This window comes from Siphateles boraxobius, unplaced genomic scaffold, assembly GCF_051911475.1.
Source record: "Siphateles boraxobius isolate OS27281-9 unplaced genomic scaffold, OSU_SipBor_1 22, whole genome shotgun sequence".
Taxonomy (NCBI): domain Eukaryota; kingdom Metazoa; phylum Chordata; class Actinopteri; order Cypriniformes; family Leuciscidae; genus Siphateles; species Siphateles boraxobius.
In genome coordinates, this window is record NW_027508833.1 from 30,056,338 (window position 1) to 30,074,045 (window position 17,708).

The 17,708-nt window shown below is 35.9% G+C and overlaps 2 protein-coding genes across 3 annotated transcripts in view; one reads left to right on the plus strand and one right to left on the minus strand.

The window, feature by feature from the left end:
- Positions 1 to 2,005: 2,005 nt before the first annotated feature.
- On the minus strand, positions 2,006 to 8,420 carry erich1 (glutamate rich 1). The gene is made up of 7 exons (XM_077239556.1): positions 8,265 to 8,420; positions 7,991 to 8,079; positions 7,714 to 7,854; positions 6,969 to 7,109; positions 4,942 to 5,307; positions 3,991 to 4,182; positions 2,006 to 2,724 (listed from the first exon to the last, which is right to left on the minus strand). Exons 2-7 carry the CDS (start codon positions 8,007 to 8,009, stop codon positions 2,645 to 2,647), a joined length of 939 nt encoding a protein of 312 aa, XP_077095671.1. The 5' UTR covers positions 8,010 to 8,079; positions 8,265 to 8,420; the 3' UTR covers positions 2,006 to 2,644.
- Positions 8,333 to 17,708, plus strand: part of dlgap2a (discs, large (Drosophila) homolog-associated protein 2a) — a 184,523-nt gene continuing 175,147 nt past the window's right edge. For both annotated transcript variants that reach the window (XM_077239550.1, XM_077239553.1), the window contains exon 1: positions 8,333 to 8,504. In XM_077239550.1, coding sequence (XP_077095665.1) covers positions 8,487 to 8,504 — 18 coding nt within the window. In that variant the 5' untranslated portion in view covers positions 8,333 to 8,486. The remainder of the gene's footprint in view (positions 8,505 to 17,708) is intronic.

Here is a 17,708-nt window from a genome sequence, read left to right on the forward strand (position 1 = left end):
CTGCAAGTAGCGAATGTATCCTGAAGTAGGACGTGGGAGACCAAAAAACATGTCACGTTTGTCACTAGGCCTCGGAGCTGTTTGTGAGCAGGACTACCTCTTCCTCTGGTTCCTTGTTTCTTTCCTTTCTGACAGAGAGTCTTTACAGAGGATAGAGCTCACTTGGGTAGGAGTGCATGTCTATCACGTCTTCCTGTGATCATAGCTTATATAGACAGTCCCCATCTGTCTGTCTGTCTCTCAATGAGATTAACAAAAGAGGCTAGCACACAAGACATGCTAGCGATGACGACAGCTGCGACAGTATAGGATGTGAGGTTAAGTTGTTGTGAAGGACGACATCCTTGTATAGCTTGGCATGTGTAAAGCCGGAAAGGGCTATAAAGTCTACACAGGTAAGAGGCGACCCAGTTATCAGAACAAAAACAAAATGAAAAAAAAAAGAGTGGACCCCACAAAATAATATAAAAACATGACATAAAACAAACTAAATTTTAAACAAAAAACAACAACCAATCCTGATATTACCAATGTATTACTACAGAACAGACAATAGTCCTATAGGTTATGCTACTTTTTGCAGTCAAAACTACTTTTGTAGTCACCATTTGATGAGGCAACAACCTTTCTGAGGGGTTAGGGTAACACATTATTTAAAGTGAATTTACACAACTGTTAAAAAGGCTGGGGTCAGATTTGTTTTTTGAAAGTATATATACATAAAAAAAGAGTAAAGAGTCTTTTGTTTTTTATTTCATCAAAAATCCAGTAAAAACATGAATTATGTGAAATATTATTCAATGTTAAATAACTGTTTTAAAAAAAAAAAAAATATATTTTAAAAAGTATTTAATTCTTTTGATGGCAAAGCTGAATTTTCAGCATCCTTACAGTCTTCATGGGTCGCATGCTCTTTCAGAAATCATTCTAATATGTTGATTTGCTGTAAAAGAAACATGTATTGGTATCAATGTTATTATATTAAAAATAATATTTTTGTTGTACTTTTGATACATTTAATGCATGATTAGTAAAAGTTTAAATGTCTTTAAAAAACTCTTACTGACCCCAAACTTTTGAATGGTGGTGTAGATTCTACAAACAAAATCAGTATGGTCTAGCAGTTTCTGCCACCATTTTGTCTTGCTTATTCACCTAGTTAAATATCCGTTTGTTGCTACACACTGCAAAATGAACCTGTCTGGAGTTTTGCCTCAGGGTAGAGAACATAATAAACAGGGGACAGCAGAATATTGTCTTTTCCAACACAGTGACAGTCCTACAGACCCTTTAGCCACACAATGTTATATCAGTCTGTGAGTTGAGGGCCTCACTGGGGAACGACAAATCTTGTTCTTTATGAGGACCTGTTTGTTAAACAAAACGACCTCAGTTAGTTTCAGATCATTTAGTATGTTTAAATTAAATTGCTTTTCCGAGCATTTATGACTGGCAGATATTTGCTTCACCTCTTTGCAGGATTGCCTCTCATCTTTTGAGTGGATATGATCTATAAACCGTAAATCAATAAACTGCAATATTAAAGCTGCAGTGAGGATTTAGTGTGATGATATGCTGCGCTTAGTGCTAAAACAAGATTATATTTTGTTCTTTTCAGCTGCTATAATTCCACCATCACACCTGCTGTGTCGTCCGCCCCATATTCCAGCTGGCGTAAGGAACCATTTCTCAGAGAAACAGAAGGGTTATTATTTCTAAACATTGTAACCTATTGGAAAGCAATAAAAAAACGTATTCTCTGTCTGAGACAACCCAGATCCATGTGATCTTATAATGGCATCAAAGCCCATGCTGTGGGTTGCCTTGAGCATCTCAGATTAGCACAAACACAGACATGGCTGTCTAGAGATGCTTGTTTAGCTAAAGTCATTCTTCCTTGACGTCATGGATAAGCCATTGTATCTGTTTAAATGGATCTTTGTATGTCGAGCACTGCACTTAATGCAGGTAGGTATATCAAACAATCAATGGAAACTAGGACATATTTGTTTATCTCTTGAATTGAAATAAAACTTTAATATCTTTAAAGCTGCACAAAGACATTTTTCTAGTCACAGTGGCTTGTCACATCGATGCCCCAAAGTAGCTCATTAAATGTGAAGAAAACCAAAAAAAAAAAACATAAATGAGGCTTTGATTTGGTGAAATGAGCAGTCTAGTGAGTAAAAGCTTAAATGTCATGATTCTAAACAGTCTCTGACATCAGTGAGGGGCTTCTGACGTTCTGATGTTAAGGTAATTAGCTGCTAATACACTAAACCACAGAGTCCTCATAATGAGCTGTGGGAGACCGGTGATCCAGCGTCACGATCAATAAATAATACTCTAGTGTTTGGATAGCAGAAACATACTTTCTGGAACAGCTGTGAGAGTGTATTGGTGCCCTATGATAAAAAAAATTAGCAGCAGAAAATGTGTAAAGTAATCATTATTGTGAAGGCAAGACAACCTAGAATATATCATGCTGGGTCTTTAAAAGGTATGCAAATTGTTGCTGTTGCAATTTGATCCTGAGTTTCTTGAATTCTTTGACTATAAAACAGCATGACTGACGAGATATTACAATCAGAGACCTGCTGGTTATTCACAGTCGCTTTCCTCTTAGGATCTGAATCTGGGGACGTCATGTCTTCTGCTCTCTCTGTATGGGCAGAATCTCAGTCAGCCAATACTCAATAAGAGCACATACCACTGAAACCTCATCTGTAAAACGAGAAAGAGAAAGATCATCTAAATATAACATTTGCCCATATTTATGTGTTCTTGTGTTGTTTGCTCGCTCAGGTTTCAACACATAGATTTGGCTGATATTTTGGCCAGAGATTAAAATCACAACAGGACCAAACTGGTCAAATAAGCGCTAAATAAAAATAAATACCGCTTTATTGAAATGCACTATTGGACCTAAATTCCCATACAAGTTTTTGTTCATAGGACATCTGAGGGAAAACACATATCTGCAGAGTAATATTAATGGCCTACTGCAATTACTGGTGGAAATAATGGTGTATGGGGGAAAAAAATGGATAAATGTTGTCTTCTGTGGTTGTTGTGGAGATGGAGGCTATGTTTAGGGGTCACCATGGACACCTGCGCGGAATGTCGTGAATCCGCTGGGTGCTCGTAGCTCCTTAGTAAAACACTGATCATCTTATCAAAGACCTTGTGAGACTTCACAAACTCATATACGTGAATAGAAATGCTAAAAGAAAACACTATGGGCACATTCAATGTAAACACACAAAATTGGTATAGTTTTTTTATGCATATAAAGCCAAAAGTTTCCTAGAAAGCACTTTGTATGCTGCAGCTTTTTCTTGATCGATACTTTGGGTATGTTGAGAATCGAACTTACTGACTGTTTGTTGCACAATATTCATTGTAAGCTGCATAGTGAAAAGCATTATTTAGCAATAAACATTTGAAACAGTAGTATGCTAAGTTATCATCACATGACCTTCTTAAAGAGAGTGGCATCCAGTTAGTGTCATGCAAATAAACACAAAAATATATATATAAAATTATACATCTACCGTTCAAAATATTGAGGTCTGCATTCATTTGATCTAAAATACATTAAAAATAGTATTACTGTGAAATACTATTTAAAAATAAGTGATGTCTATATTTTAAATTTTAATTTATTCCTCTGATGGAAGGCTCACCATCCCTCCAATCTTCAGTGTCAAATGATCCTTCTTGAATTATTCTAATATGCTGATTTGGTGCTCAAGACAAAAAATTAAATTTTTTTTTTTATATATTATATTATATTATACAGTATATATTTATATATACACATGGATATAAGTGACCTCAAACTTTTGCATGATAGTAGCTTTTGTATTTGTGGGCATTTTTAGACTTTTGGCAGTGAAATCATTTTTCTTTTGTTTGCAACTATTACTATAAAACAAAAACACACTTGCTTGATGTTCAAACATGGGAGGTCCAAGCGCCCTCACTCACCTGCAGGCAATGTGCTTGTGTCCCTGAATTCTTGCAGCTGTGATTTTAACTGCTTTTCATTATTCACCAAAAGAGCCCTGAGTCCACACAGCCTGGAGATCTCAGCAGTGGGCAGCGTCCTACTAGACAGACGAGAGAACAGAGTCTCAGCTGGAGTGAGGGAGAGAGCAGGTCCACTTTCTACACAGGAGCCTGAAAAGAAGAGTAGCAATACATTATGTATATCTCATTACTTTTACACTTACACTGTATAAAAAGTTTCGGATCAATAATTTTTTTTATGTTTTTAAAAGATGTGTCTTCTGCTCACCAAGGCTGCATTTCTTTTTTCCAAAATACAGCAGAAACAGTAATATTGTGAAATATTGTGAGTAATATTTTTTTATTTAAAATCACATTTCCTAATTGAATATATTTTAAAATGGAATTTATTTCTGCGATGGCAAAGCTGAATTTTCAGCAATTTTCAGTCTTCGGTGTCACATGACCCTTCATTCTAAAATGCTGATTTGCTGCTCAAGAAACATTTATTCATATTATCAATGTTGAAAACAGTTGTGTAAATTTTCTTCAAAATTCTTTGATGAATAGAAAGTTCAAAAGAACAGCATTTATCTGATATAGAAAGCTTTTGTAACATTATAAATGTCTTTAATGTCTCTTTTGATCAATTTAATGCATCCTTGCTGAATAAAAGTATTTGTATTATGAAAGTAAAAATAAATAAAGTCTTACTGACCCCAAACTTTTAGTGTAGTGTATGTAACAAAAGCTTTCCATTTCAGAAAAATTGTGTTTTTTTGAACATTTGATCAAATAAATGGAACCTTGGTGACCGTCTAGACTTCTTTCAAAAACATTAAAAAAATCTGACCAACCCCAAAATTTGGACCGGTAGTGTTTATTTGTCCTCAACATAGAAAAAAGTGATGCTGAAGTAAAATGCTATACCAGAGGACTTGCGATCAGAAAGGTAGATCTCCTGTGTGGTACGAAGGAAGTCGAGCACCTCCTCTGAATTTCCATGTCCACTCTGTGCGTATGTGAACTCAACAGCTCTCACATGAGGCACCAGTCCAAGAGCGATGAGTTTCTCTTTGTGCCGTTTCTTCTTCATCTTCCTCTTTCTGTTCTTGCTGAGCCGCTGTATGCTCAATGAGCTTCCAGCGTCCCCTTCATTGCTGGGATGTACAGCATCTGTCTGGCCCTGTACAGCACCCTCTGCTGGAGGGGTGGATACCTTGGCTGAAGTAATGGGAGACACCTTTTTCTTTCTCCTCCTTTTCCTCTTCTTATGTAACTCACGGTCATCTGCGTCTGAAAAATCCAAAAATGGCTCATTAGTGAGGAGGATTATGGACTTTCTCATAGTATTAGAATTATTACAAAGGGGTTTTAAAACCGACAAGCATCAGGCTCCATTATCTGGAGAAAGCGGTTTAATGTGACTGATTTGTCATGAACGGATTTAAATAAATACACTATAACAACTGAATGACATCAGTCACAGCCTCATTACATTTATGCTCTTGGTAGACTCTTTCAAATATAAAGCATCCTACAAGAAATGTGCAAATGTTGTATAAGAGGCAATTACCAGAGTGGATTGTGCACCACACACACAAACACACACACACACACACACACACACACACACACACACACACACACACACACACACACACACACACACACACACACACACACACACACACACACACACACACACACACACACACACACACACACACACAAAAGCTCCTCAGGACTATACAAACACACTGCGTTGTGCTGAGCTATTGATTTTTTTTCCATCTGTATTCAGAGCAGAGAAACTGACCGCACATCTGAATGACACACCGCAGGAAGCAAAGATTCAGCTCATCAGCATACAGCTCATACAATGAGACCGGTTTGCAATACAGGAGGGATGAGGAAAGGCCTCAATAACACGGACAGTATGAGTAAGTGTGTGTGTGTGTGAGTGAGTGAGGGAGAGAGCTTGTGAACGAAGTTATTGCTGCTCTGCAGGTCTATTGAGGTCTATTCAGATCAATAGCAACAAAAAGACATGAGGAGGAAGAAATCTACAGGGCTTTTTAGTGAAAGAGGAAAGAAGTATAACATGCACACACTAAGCCAAACCACAAATATGACACCTGGACTAAAAGACTCATGATGGTGGGATGAGTAATGTGTAATAAAAGATGCAACAATGTCACCTTGTATAGAGGATGTGCTTGGTTTTGTCATTAATTATTTTTATTCAATAACTTTTATTGTCATATAGTACAAGTACCCAAAAAGGAAGTTACAACAGGCCCAAATCTTGTTAAATCTTTGATTTGGCTTATCCTACCTGTATAAATACACCAGGAAGCAGGAAAAAGCATGTATCAATTGGGCCACAATGAAATATCGCAAATGATCAGGGCAAATAAAATATCTCAAACGGTCTGAATCCTTTTGGTTCCGTGATATTTGTGCCAATTAAACTTAGAAATTTCTAATTTTGTGTTTGTGTAGATGATAAATCCAAACTGTTTTCCTGATAAATAAGGATGTTATTTCTGAGTTTTTTACAATTTTTTATCATGGGTGCTGTGGCTAATATGCTCCACTGAATCAAACGATTCGATCATTTGAATCCACAACAGGATTTGCAAATTAAACAGAATAAACAGAAACAGAAAAATCACCCAGTTTAAAAAAACACAATTGACTTATAAATAAATAATTCAAAAGTAAAATATCTATCAGGATATCAAGATACAGCTGCAGACTGGCAAATATAATCTGCAGTGACTAATAATTATTTACAGGAATTACTAGGATCACTTCACCACAACTAGTGGTATCCATTTCATACTGGAATGTGTGACTGAAAGAGAAATCAAATAAAAGGGAAAAGCGAGGGTGGTCTAAACCTAAGAGGTGTGTCATCAATTAGATTGAACACGGTTGTGTCACCAACTCACCGACTGGGCTGTTCTCAGAGTCAATGGAATCTGGATTGGACAGTGTGACAGGATCATTCCCGCTAGTGATCAGGTAGCCTTGAGGAGGAGGAAGTACAGTGTAGTGCTTTTTGCCTGGTACAGCTGTACTTTTCTCATTACCTAAAAAAGGTAGAGAAAGAAAGGGCGAACAAACAGTCAAGTCCCCTATTAGTGCTCCTATTATGGTTTTTCAGATATTACCTTCCATGTAGTGTTTTATATTATACATGTATATACTGTAGCTATTTGTAAATGTAAAATGTCTGCAAAATTTTCAAAGACTAAAGTGCACAAGAAATTGAGTTATTGTCTCCCAAAAGAAAGAACCAATTCTGAACTGCCTGAAACAAGTCGTCAGTAATTCCAGTCTTTTTTCCTGCACAAACCTATGTAGGTTTGTAACAAATTTGCATAAACTGCCTAAGGTCTTCATTGACTGTCCGGCAACAATCTCTACTTAAACCCTTCAAACACAACACTGCGTTTGGTTCATGTTGTCGACATGTCGCGTAGACACTAATTTCTACGCTGCAAATTGCGAAAGCAAATCCACTTTGCATGCAGTTTCAAGGATGAGCACCCAAGCGATTTTTTTTTCGTCCTAAGATGCATGTAAACCTATTGTAGCCGTAGGAGACCTCCATAACAAAATTAGGTACTTTTAAAATAGCATAAAAGGGGCACCTTAAAAGTTTAAAGACTTAAGCATAAAGCAAACTCCAACCTGACTTTTTGGGTGGGATGTACTGTGGTCTTTCCACAGGTGGAACAGGTACAAGTATGCTCTGCTCCTGGGGAACAGGTTGCAGCACACTCTGCTCTTGGGATGCAGGATACAATCTTTGCAGGACCTTGGACTGGAATACTAACACACACACACACACACACACACACACACACACACACACACACACACGTTGTGGTCTTGTGTGTCAACAATAAAAACAAGTGCAGAGCACAAGGGCACTGTCATACACTTTTATTCAATGCTCTCTTCTTACCTTCTTTTCTGACAGACATATCAGCGGCTGAGAATCATGAAGACCTTTTTTCCTCAATCGTAAACAAAATTGCACTCCATTACACTTTTCTAAATAGGTGTAAACAGTGGCTGGGTTAATAGATGATAAATCGCAAATCAGGTCCACCGTCTTTAAACCATCTAATTTTTGACTATTTTACACATTTAATAAGAATACAGGATTTAACATGAAGAGAATATAAAAATGAGCTGTAAAATCGCACACATATGTCATAATACTGTAAAGAAAGTACCGTCAGGTTCTTTCCCTGTGTTGTCGTATTTCCGACCTCATCAAGATGGCGCCTGAACGTGCAGCATCGAAAACTGCGCCCTCCAGCGGCGTGGACAAGCGCTACATTACCTCCAGGGGACCGCCGCATCTGCACCCGCGGGGCGGCGACTGCAAAGCACATGCACTCTCAAAACTTCGCTGCATCCTCACCATGTAGCCGCAAGCTCAACGAATACCTAGAATGTCAGCGTGGAAGGAGGTACGTTCAGCAATTTCTACATGCTTGTTTTCTGAAAGGTGGAGAAGATAAAAAAAAGTCCACTCTACTCTAACGAGGTTGTGTGCGGCGGCGCGCGGGATGCAGAGCTCAGCATTACATCACTTACCTGACGAGAGAAGGCGTGACATTTTCACCTGTCGGATTCAACAAATATTTTGCTTATTTAGGTTTGTTATCAATTTAATTTAGCCTTTTATTTTATTTTAATTCCGAAAATTACCCAAGTTTGCTCAGATTGTTCATTCTTGAACATTAATATTGACTTATAAACAACTTCCCGTTTCTGTGTATAGCCTAACTGCTTGTGGATCAACTGGAGTGCTATTTTCAAAACTGCTAATTATACATCTTATTATGAACGTAAGCTCAATTATGTCTACCTCAAAGAACATCTTTCTAGTTCAGACTGATATGTAAACATTCACTGATATGCACTTTATAGTCACCCAATATTAGGTTTCATCCACTTATAAATGTAAACTTTTTAAGAATCTGTATTTAAAACAATTACATTGATCTACCACTGATCTGAATATCCGGGGTGACAGTGGGACATCACCTTTCTTAATGTTGAGAAGATATTAAATTGTAAATAGATACACTAAAGATACACTCTATCACTATATGGGTTAATGAATGATATTAGAGATTTTCTTTGTAATTTATTAGAATAACATTATGTTGGATATTTAATTGTACATTCAGATTTACGTTATTTTTACTTTCAGATTACCTTTACCATCATCTAACACTCACTTAAAAGTTACACAATCCCCCAGTTTCACAGACAAAGCTTAAGCTAAAAGCATGTTTGAGCTGTTTTAACTGAAGCAACTTGTACTGGCATATCTTAAAATATGTCAGTGCCTTTTTTTGTCTCAAGATGCACACCAGTAATGTTTTTTTCTTAGACACTTTTATAAAAGCTACTTAAATGTCCTAATTAAACTAAGGCGTAATCCTGGTTTAATTTAAGCCCTGTCTCTGAAACCAGGCCTAAGAATCTTTTCCATATATTAAAATGAATATCCCTTTTCAAAGGTGTACATTATGTTGTGATACCTAAATTAACTTGTAGCGTTTAAACAGTTTAGTTTAGTTTATAATATTCTATTTATTTATAAAAAATAGCATAGAATTTAATTATTGGGCATTTATCGGTTATCTGGCATAATATAGGCTAATTATTCAATATCAGGTCATCCCTAATACAATGTTGCAAATAAGAAAAAATCCCATTTATTGTCACTCAAAATGTCATTCACACCTCAGTCCAGTTAATTGATGTTGTTGGGATAACAGTGTAAGGCTGTGCCTGTGTAGCTTTTGAAAGAACGCTTTCTATCCTACAGTGCAAATGTGTGTGTGTGCGTGCGTGTGTGTGTGTGTGTGTGAGACTGTTAAAGAGCAAATTTGACAAAATATGCATCCATTATCTAAGCTGTTCTCTAAAATGACTCTAATATGCCCATTTTAAACATATTACATAAGCCAGCAGCAGATGCAGTACAAAGCTTCCCAGATGCAGCTGTCTGTCAATGTAAGTGCGGGGTGCAGCATTCATTTGCAGTTTCAAACACCAGCTCTACAGAAATAACTCAGACGGGTAGAATCAGCCTTCTCTGTATCTTGCACTTATGCTGATAGACAGCACATTTAACTGAGGATCTGAAGGGTTCTGTGGCCCATGCTGAGAGTTTATTAAAGCTTCTTATATAGCTGCTTTACCTGTAAATATCTAAAAAAATAATTTATTCAGTTCAGTGACTCAATACTCAATATACTCAATAGGTTGAAGGCAGGTGTGGAATTTTGTTCTGCTTGCTATGCCAATATTAGCATATCGCTATAGTTTAATATTAGCATTTGTTTATCATGTCGCTATAGTTTAATATTGGTATTTGTATTATTTTTCAGCATAATTAGAGGGTTCAGTCCGATATTGGAAGCAAATAATGTTATGTAATTTGCAATTCCCAATTCACACAGTATGTTGTTTTTCTCTGTAGACTTTCAAAAGTACAGGTGTAAGTCCAACATTTATGGAGCTGCACGATTACTCGTTAAAAGATTGTGATCTCATTCCTACAGTAAATGACAATGATTTGGCTATGGCGTAAACGTTTGACCAGTGCGATCACAGCGATTCAAATCTGCGTCGGTGCTTCCGCATGTATAGTCATTTGTAGGTATGAAACAAATAAAATCATTCACAACAGCTTTACAAATAAAATGACAATATCATTATTTTTGTGTTACAATAATTCAAATGATCACAAAAGTACTGGGATAAAATCGTATAGATTCAGATATAAACACTGAATTCTACAATAGGAAACAAAATAGGGTAAATCCACTTTTGATTGTAACTTGACGCTTCAAATAAAGATTGCATAAATTACTTAATTTCACCAGTAGGTGGTGACAAGTGACTGTTTAAAAAAAGTATTTGTTTATTGAATCATTCTTTCAAGAGATTCATTCAAAAATGCTGATTCATCCAGTAAAACAAGTCAAGTCCTTCTGAGTGAGTAATTGAATCATTCATTCAAACCAATAAAAAAGTAATTCAAATTATTTAAAATGTTTTTTACATAAAGTGCAGCAATTAACATTTAGTCAGAACTGCTAGTACATGACATGTTATTTTGTGTAGTTTTCTATTCATAATCATCGGAGAATCAGGATCTTTATTTTAACCTTAAAATCGTGATTCTCAATTTATCCAGAATCGTGCAGCTCTACTATATATGTATAATCTTTTATGGCTCATTTCACTAAAATTCTAGATCAGAGTTTAATGGGTTTGATTAAAATAATTTTTTTTACAAAACAGTGCAGATTTATAATAAGGGATATAATATAAAACAAATAGTTTTTATTGAGCGACTTTTTGGTCAATCACAACTTTCTGCGAACAGATATTTTTGTATAATGATGATGAGCAGTAAACTAGATATTTAATCATACTACAATGGTGCATCCCTACTAGTTACAGTGTATGATGTGGATCATGATGCAGGTTCCTCTGTTGTTCTTTTCCCATAAATATTTCGGAAGTGGAGCTTTTTGAATAAAACACTCCATGGGATTGCCTTTATTTTTAGCTCATATCTGGTAAAGCGTGATATGACAGGAGAACTCATGGACATCAAGCCACAAGAAGCTTTTTGTGTCTCGCATGTGTGCTTTTGTCATCAGCTTAACGGCAGCTACAGTATTATTTCTTTGACTTCTCCTATTCATAATGCAGGCATGTGTTAGGGCTTCTGTGGAAGCTCTGCTGCATTGCAAGATAAGTGCAGGAAACGAAGGGAGGATGGCACAAAAATTAATGACTGAAAAAAATGAATGAATTAATGAGGCAGGGTCAGAAATATGTTTCCGTGCTGTGCAGGGACTCCAAGGTCATTAGCTTGAAAAATATACTTAACAGTTAAGAATCAGATGACATTACCAGAATGTATAAATGCTCAATATATTGGTACCATATGAATTCATTTTTGATAGAGAATTTTTAAATTTATTTTTACATAAAGATTATTTAGTTCATCGTCCAGCAGTCACTAAAATGGTACTGATTTAATAGCATGCAAATTGTAATCGTTGAATGTAATCTTTAGCAAATCTCAAAATAAATATCCAATTTTAACACTGCACTTTATATTTTTATGATGCCTAGGTTTACATGTAGCATTCAAAACAAGTAATTTTAGTTTTTTGTGTTTAATTTATTTGCACAGAATAATGTAGAATTTTTTTCTGCCCATTCATTGTTTACATTCTTAAGATGAAAATGATATGGTTATCGATTTCACCGAACATTTTTATATTTATGTATCCCTACTAGAATAGGTACCAGTCCTATTTCTGACAAAGTGCATGTTTTTGGAAAAACAAAGGACTAAAGCTTCAATAATAATATCTGCATACCAGTATTTTTATATTGTTAAACTAAAACTAATAAAAAATATTTTTTGTTAATTGAAATAAAGTAGAACTAAAATATAAGATGAAAACTTGAACTTAAAAATTAGAAATGTTGCCATGGACACTAAATGAAATAAAAATACGTTTAAATTAAAGTACAAAAATGATTAAAACTTGGAAAATGTAAAGAAATTGAAGCTAAATAGATTCACAAAAAATTAAATAAAAGATAACTATTTACAAAATGAATACAACTTAATCTCAATTTAAAAAAAATAAAATAAAAATTATAAGTATATAATAGTACATAAATAAAACAAAAAATAGGTTAGAGATATACTTACTAAAAGAATATGAAGTCAAAACAGTCTAATTTCAAAATGACTATTATTATTTTTACATTTAAATGATTGGAGTATCTCAGCATCGAAAACTAAAACAGAACAGAAGAGTTCTTCACAGCTTTTCTGTGGTTTCTGACCTTTCTGTGGTTTCTGACCTTATCTTCTCTGACTGTAGGTTAAAACTGTTTAGTCTCTCCGGATTTTTGGGGGGCCGCAGCATGAAACATTTCTCCGAAAACACTGTAATTAGTGCTGCTGTCTCAGAGCTCCACCTTCCTCCGATTACTCTGGGAATTAAGAGGTGCCTGAAAAAAGAAGCGAGTTCTGTAAGCCTGAGACGCACACACACATGCACACAGAGAGTATCTGCTTGTGCGGCAGAGTGTTTTTTTCATCTGATTGTGACAGTTGGAGCTATTTAGTAATTTAGAGAGCTGCGATTAGTCACACTGATTATATACACACTGATTAAGCACACCGTAAGTGTACACACACTGATTACACAGAGATTTCACACATGTTCTACCATGAGCCAGCTGGTGTCCAGTAAGAGGGTCAGCTAGGGCAATGGTAATGATTATTGTAGAGATGGATTCTCTATCACACTATATATTTCATATATTGTATGTTTGATATATTAGATTGTAGCCAGATGCATGTATGTTTGATTTATGAATGAGAAATCAAGTCAGTCTTATAACAGTTTAGGGTTTTTCTTTATATGACATGCACACAAACCACAGTGATCGTGACACTAGACACATCACATAAAAACTGTACGATTTGTATGCATAAAGTGGTAAAAATTGATTCAGTGTGATTCTTATGGGGCCTTTCCAAAGCATTTTATCTGTCACTTTTCTTGAAGAAATTGTTAAATTATGCAGTAAAAGTGGTTAAAGATTAAGGAGACTGCGAGGCAAATGCTCCACACATACTAAAAAGAGAAAAGCCTTATTTAAAAGTGTTTGCAGCTGATAATATTAGTGTAAGTGAACAGAACTGATTTGAATGTTTCTACATTATTTTACTATTTTACTCTTTAGTTTCTCCACACTACAATGACCTGAATAAATATGTAATGAAATGACATAAAGCTAATAACATTATTTTTCTTGGAGCAAATCTACTTGTTTTTTTGGAAATGAGGCAGAGAGATTAATCCACAGCATGAACCTTTATGATTTATTTACAGATTTGGAAAAATAATAACATACTGCTTGTTTCTTCTCTGATAATAGTGACCCAGCCACAATTATTACCATATTTTTTTGATTATTTCCATAATATAATTTTTTACTCACAGATCCTCCATAGACTTGCAGATAACAATGAGCAAAACCTTCCCTGAAAAATAGCAGACAGCAACAGTAACTAAGGTAGGACTCATCAGTAAAGTTTTTAAGGCAGGGCTTCGCAAAGGATTAATTCACAATGACCTCTCATGCGGCTGGAAAAGTCCCATTTTGACTAAATCTGCATATATAGTCATGCAGACATCACAATATGCATGCAGACCTATGTAAATTTTGTATTGCATACCTCATACTCACAAGTTCTTTTATATAAGATAGTTGCTTTTGTGGTTGGAGCATTGAAGAATAATGACATTCCCCATATATAGGCTACCACTGCTGTTTATATCTCTTTGCTAAAAATGGATCATTGGCATTAGAAAAGAAGATAAATTATTTTATTTTAATATTATTGAATACTTAAACTCACTCTTAGAGTCCAGAATAGATTACATCAATGACATCTGCTGACTGTCTCAAATGGTTAAATTAGTTTTTATTGGCTTTTTTTTTTGCTGGGTGAATATGTTGCTTTTCATATACGTTATCTTATCTGAGATGAGAGGAAAACCTTTGGGTTTATGAGTCCGTTTTTTCTCTATTTTTGTACTCTTTTCACTTTATCCTCATCACAGGCGACTAAGCAGAACATTGAACGTGACAGTGCACTTTGGTTTGGGCAGAAAAATGAGTTCTGGGATGCCAGCTCCTCTGTGTCAGTTTCTGTGTACTGGGAGCTCAGGGAAGAGCGGAGGTTCATTAATTCTAAAGAAAACAGTCAATTTCATTTTGTGCAGTACGATGCGGGCGGAGGTACCCACACGTCACCAACCTCATTTCTTCATTACTTGGCTGTTTCGTAGAGAGCTAGTTGCTGTGTTGATAAAGTTAACAACATCTTTGGCCAACATCTTTAAGAGTGAAAGTTAAACATTTGCACGTCTTGATAATTTACACAAGTGATTTAAGTGAAAGAGAACTCAAACACCGATTTGATTCCTCTTTATTGTCTCCTTGCACTTGAACTGATATTTTAACATAAGTTTGTGTGTATTCATCTCGGCAAGTGTTCTCGTAAAACACTGCTGGTATGTCTTAAGGGAACATAAACAGATGAGAAAGAAATTGGATGTGTATCATTATATTGGATCCTTTCATTAGGTCATGTCATTAATGTTAATCAAACAAAACACAAGAAAAATGTATCTATATTTAATTTATACAGTGGATACTTTATTATTCATTATTTTACATAATCGCGACGTGACTATATGTTTAAGTAAATAAATGGGATTTCCCCGCATTATGAACGTGGCACTTGTGGGAGAGTTATTAACATTGTACGCAGTAGCCGCAACCTCATGCCAAATTTAACCTAGTAAAACCCTAAATTTACTTTAACATTTTTCTTCAAATTAGAGGAAGAATTAAATATTGACGTCTCTATTTAATTGATGCCTGAAGTATGTCCTTTTACAGCAGGTATGATTAACAGCAGCTGGTGTGGATTTGACTTGAGTCACGAGACTGATTTCTCTCTCCATAGCCAATCCCATTGATGCATAAAAATAAAATTAAAACAAACATGTAATGACCACAAACGGAGGGAAAATAGTGGAGTAAGTGCAAGGCTATGTTGGTCAATATCAGTAGGGCTCCTGTGTGTCCTTTTGCAAGGACTGGTCAGCAGTTCTCTCTGATTTGCTTTGAGTTTGATTTGACTATTTTGCTTTAGTTCAGGATGCGGTTTGTGATGTCTGTTCTGTGCAGGGGAACCTTGGAATTACTCTTGCGTGAAATTTCTCTCCTCTCCCCCTTGATTTCAATTTCAGTTCACTCTCTCTCGCTCACTGATGGCTCATCTGAATTGTAAGCGCAGGTTCCACAGCTTGATTAGCATTCTGAGGATGTAGTCTATCTAGAGAATGCAGAATTTGGTTTGAGAGCTAGAAATTTGAAGTTAAGCTGAGTCTTCTTTGAGTTCACCTGAGATTCTGTTTAACTGCATTTTAGAGTGGTTTATTGTAGGCTGCGTTTAACTCAACTTTTAGACATACACTTGCAAACTTCCCTAAGCATTTCCCCTTGTGAATCCCCTGCTCCATTTTGAAGTGCGTTCAACTTCGTTGTGGACGAGGGAAGTTTATTTGGACAGACCCTCGACTCCTCGATTTTGACAGAGGGAGCGAGTCTACTCAACATGTAAGCCTACACTTCAGGCTGATCCGTAGACCTCAATGCAACATGATTGTGACGTCACAGCAAGCCGTGCTTAATTTACCCTCACCTCACACAACTCTAGTGTATGATATTGAAGTTATTTTGACATTTAACCGCATTTAATACTTGAAGCTATTTTAATCTGACTGTTTTCACACAATCATAGTTAACACAGTTATAGTTTATTGAATTATCATTTTTGTTTGATTTGTTTTTGTTTTGTGTTTGGTGATTTTTGCCTTTTAATTATGATAAGATAGTATAGAGTGGACAGGAAGCGATGTGAGAGAGAGAGCGGGAAAGGTCTGTGAGCCGGGACTTCAACACTGGTCGCCCGAAGCGCAACGGCGCTAGAGTATATGTCGGTGCTGCCCACAAGGCTATTAGCGCCGAGATGTTTGATTGTAAATGGATGTATTTATCCAATAAAGGAGCATTTATTGGAATTAGCCATTTCCACTCCCTAATATATATATATATATATATATATATATATATATATATATATATATTGTTTACATGTTTTTAAAGTGAAAGGCAAAAGAACTGCAGTTGTTCTTGGAGTTCATGGGCCAGAGAATCAGAGTGAACACTAGTTACTTAAATGCAACCTGAAGGCATGAAGAAATTCATAATAACTGAACTGAGAAAGTCCCAATTCTGGTTTATGTTTAAGATTCAGCTCAACATAGCAGATTCAGCTCCCCCTCAGAATCCTCATTTAGGTATTTTCACAAACATTAAGCCGTTGTCTGTAAGCTTCCTCTGATGAGCTAAATACAATTCATGTAAGATGGAAGACATTTATTTCAGTAATGAGGGACTGTGAAACAAACATTCTTCCCTTTTCTTTCATCCACACTGCACACCCTTAATTTCATTCTCTTTATCTCTATATCTCACCCTATATCTGTCACACATAGAAACACAGAACACCCAACAGTCGTATACTTATTTTGATCTCTGCCAACACAAGTGATCATTTTCCAGCTGACCGGTTAATAACTCACTCTTTTGTGTGCTGTGTACTTTAGAGCATCTGAGCACCTGATTCGTCAGATGCAGTGTGAATGCGCAGCATGACCAAAAACTATTCTATTCTATTCTATTCTATTCTATTCTATTCTATTCTATTCTATTCTATTCTATGGGTTGTTGTTAATGCTGCTAATTAAATGTCACAAAGTTACAATTTTCTAGCTAACATGATTTTGTTGAAATTGTTAAAATGGATTATGACACATTATGATGCTGAGACACTTAATATCTTAACCAATTGAGCAATTAAACTCTGTAGAGATGAAACAGGATGATTGGTGTACTAGTATCTCAATGGTACTACTGAGTGTGTGTCAGGCGGTCTGGAAAAAAGCCTAGTGCCAATGCCACCCAGC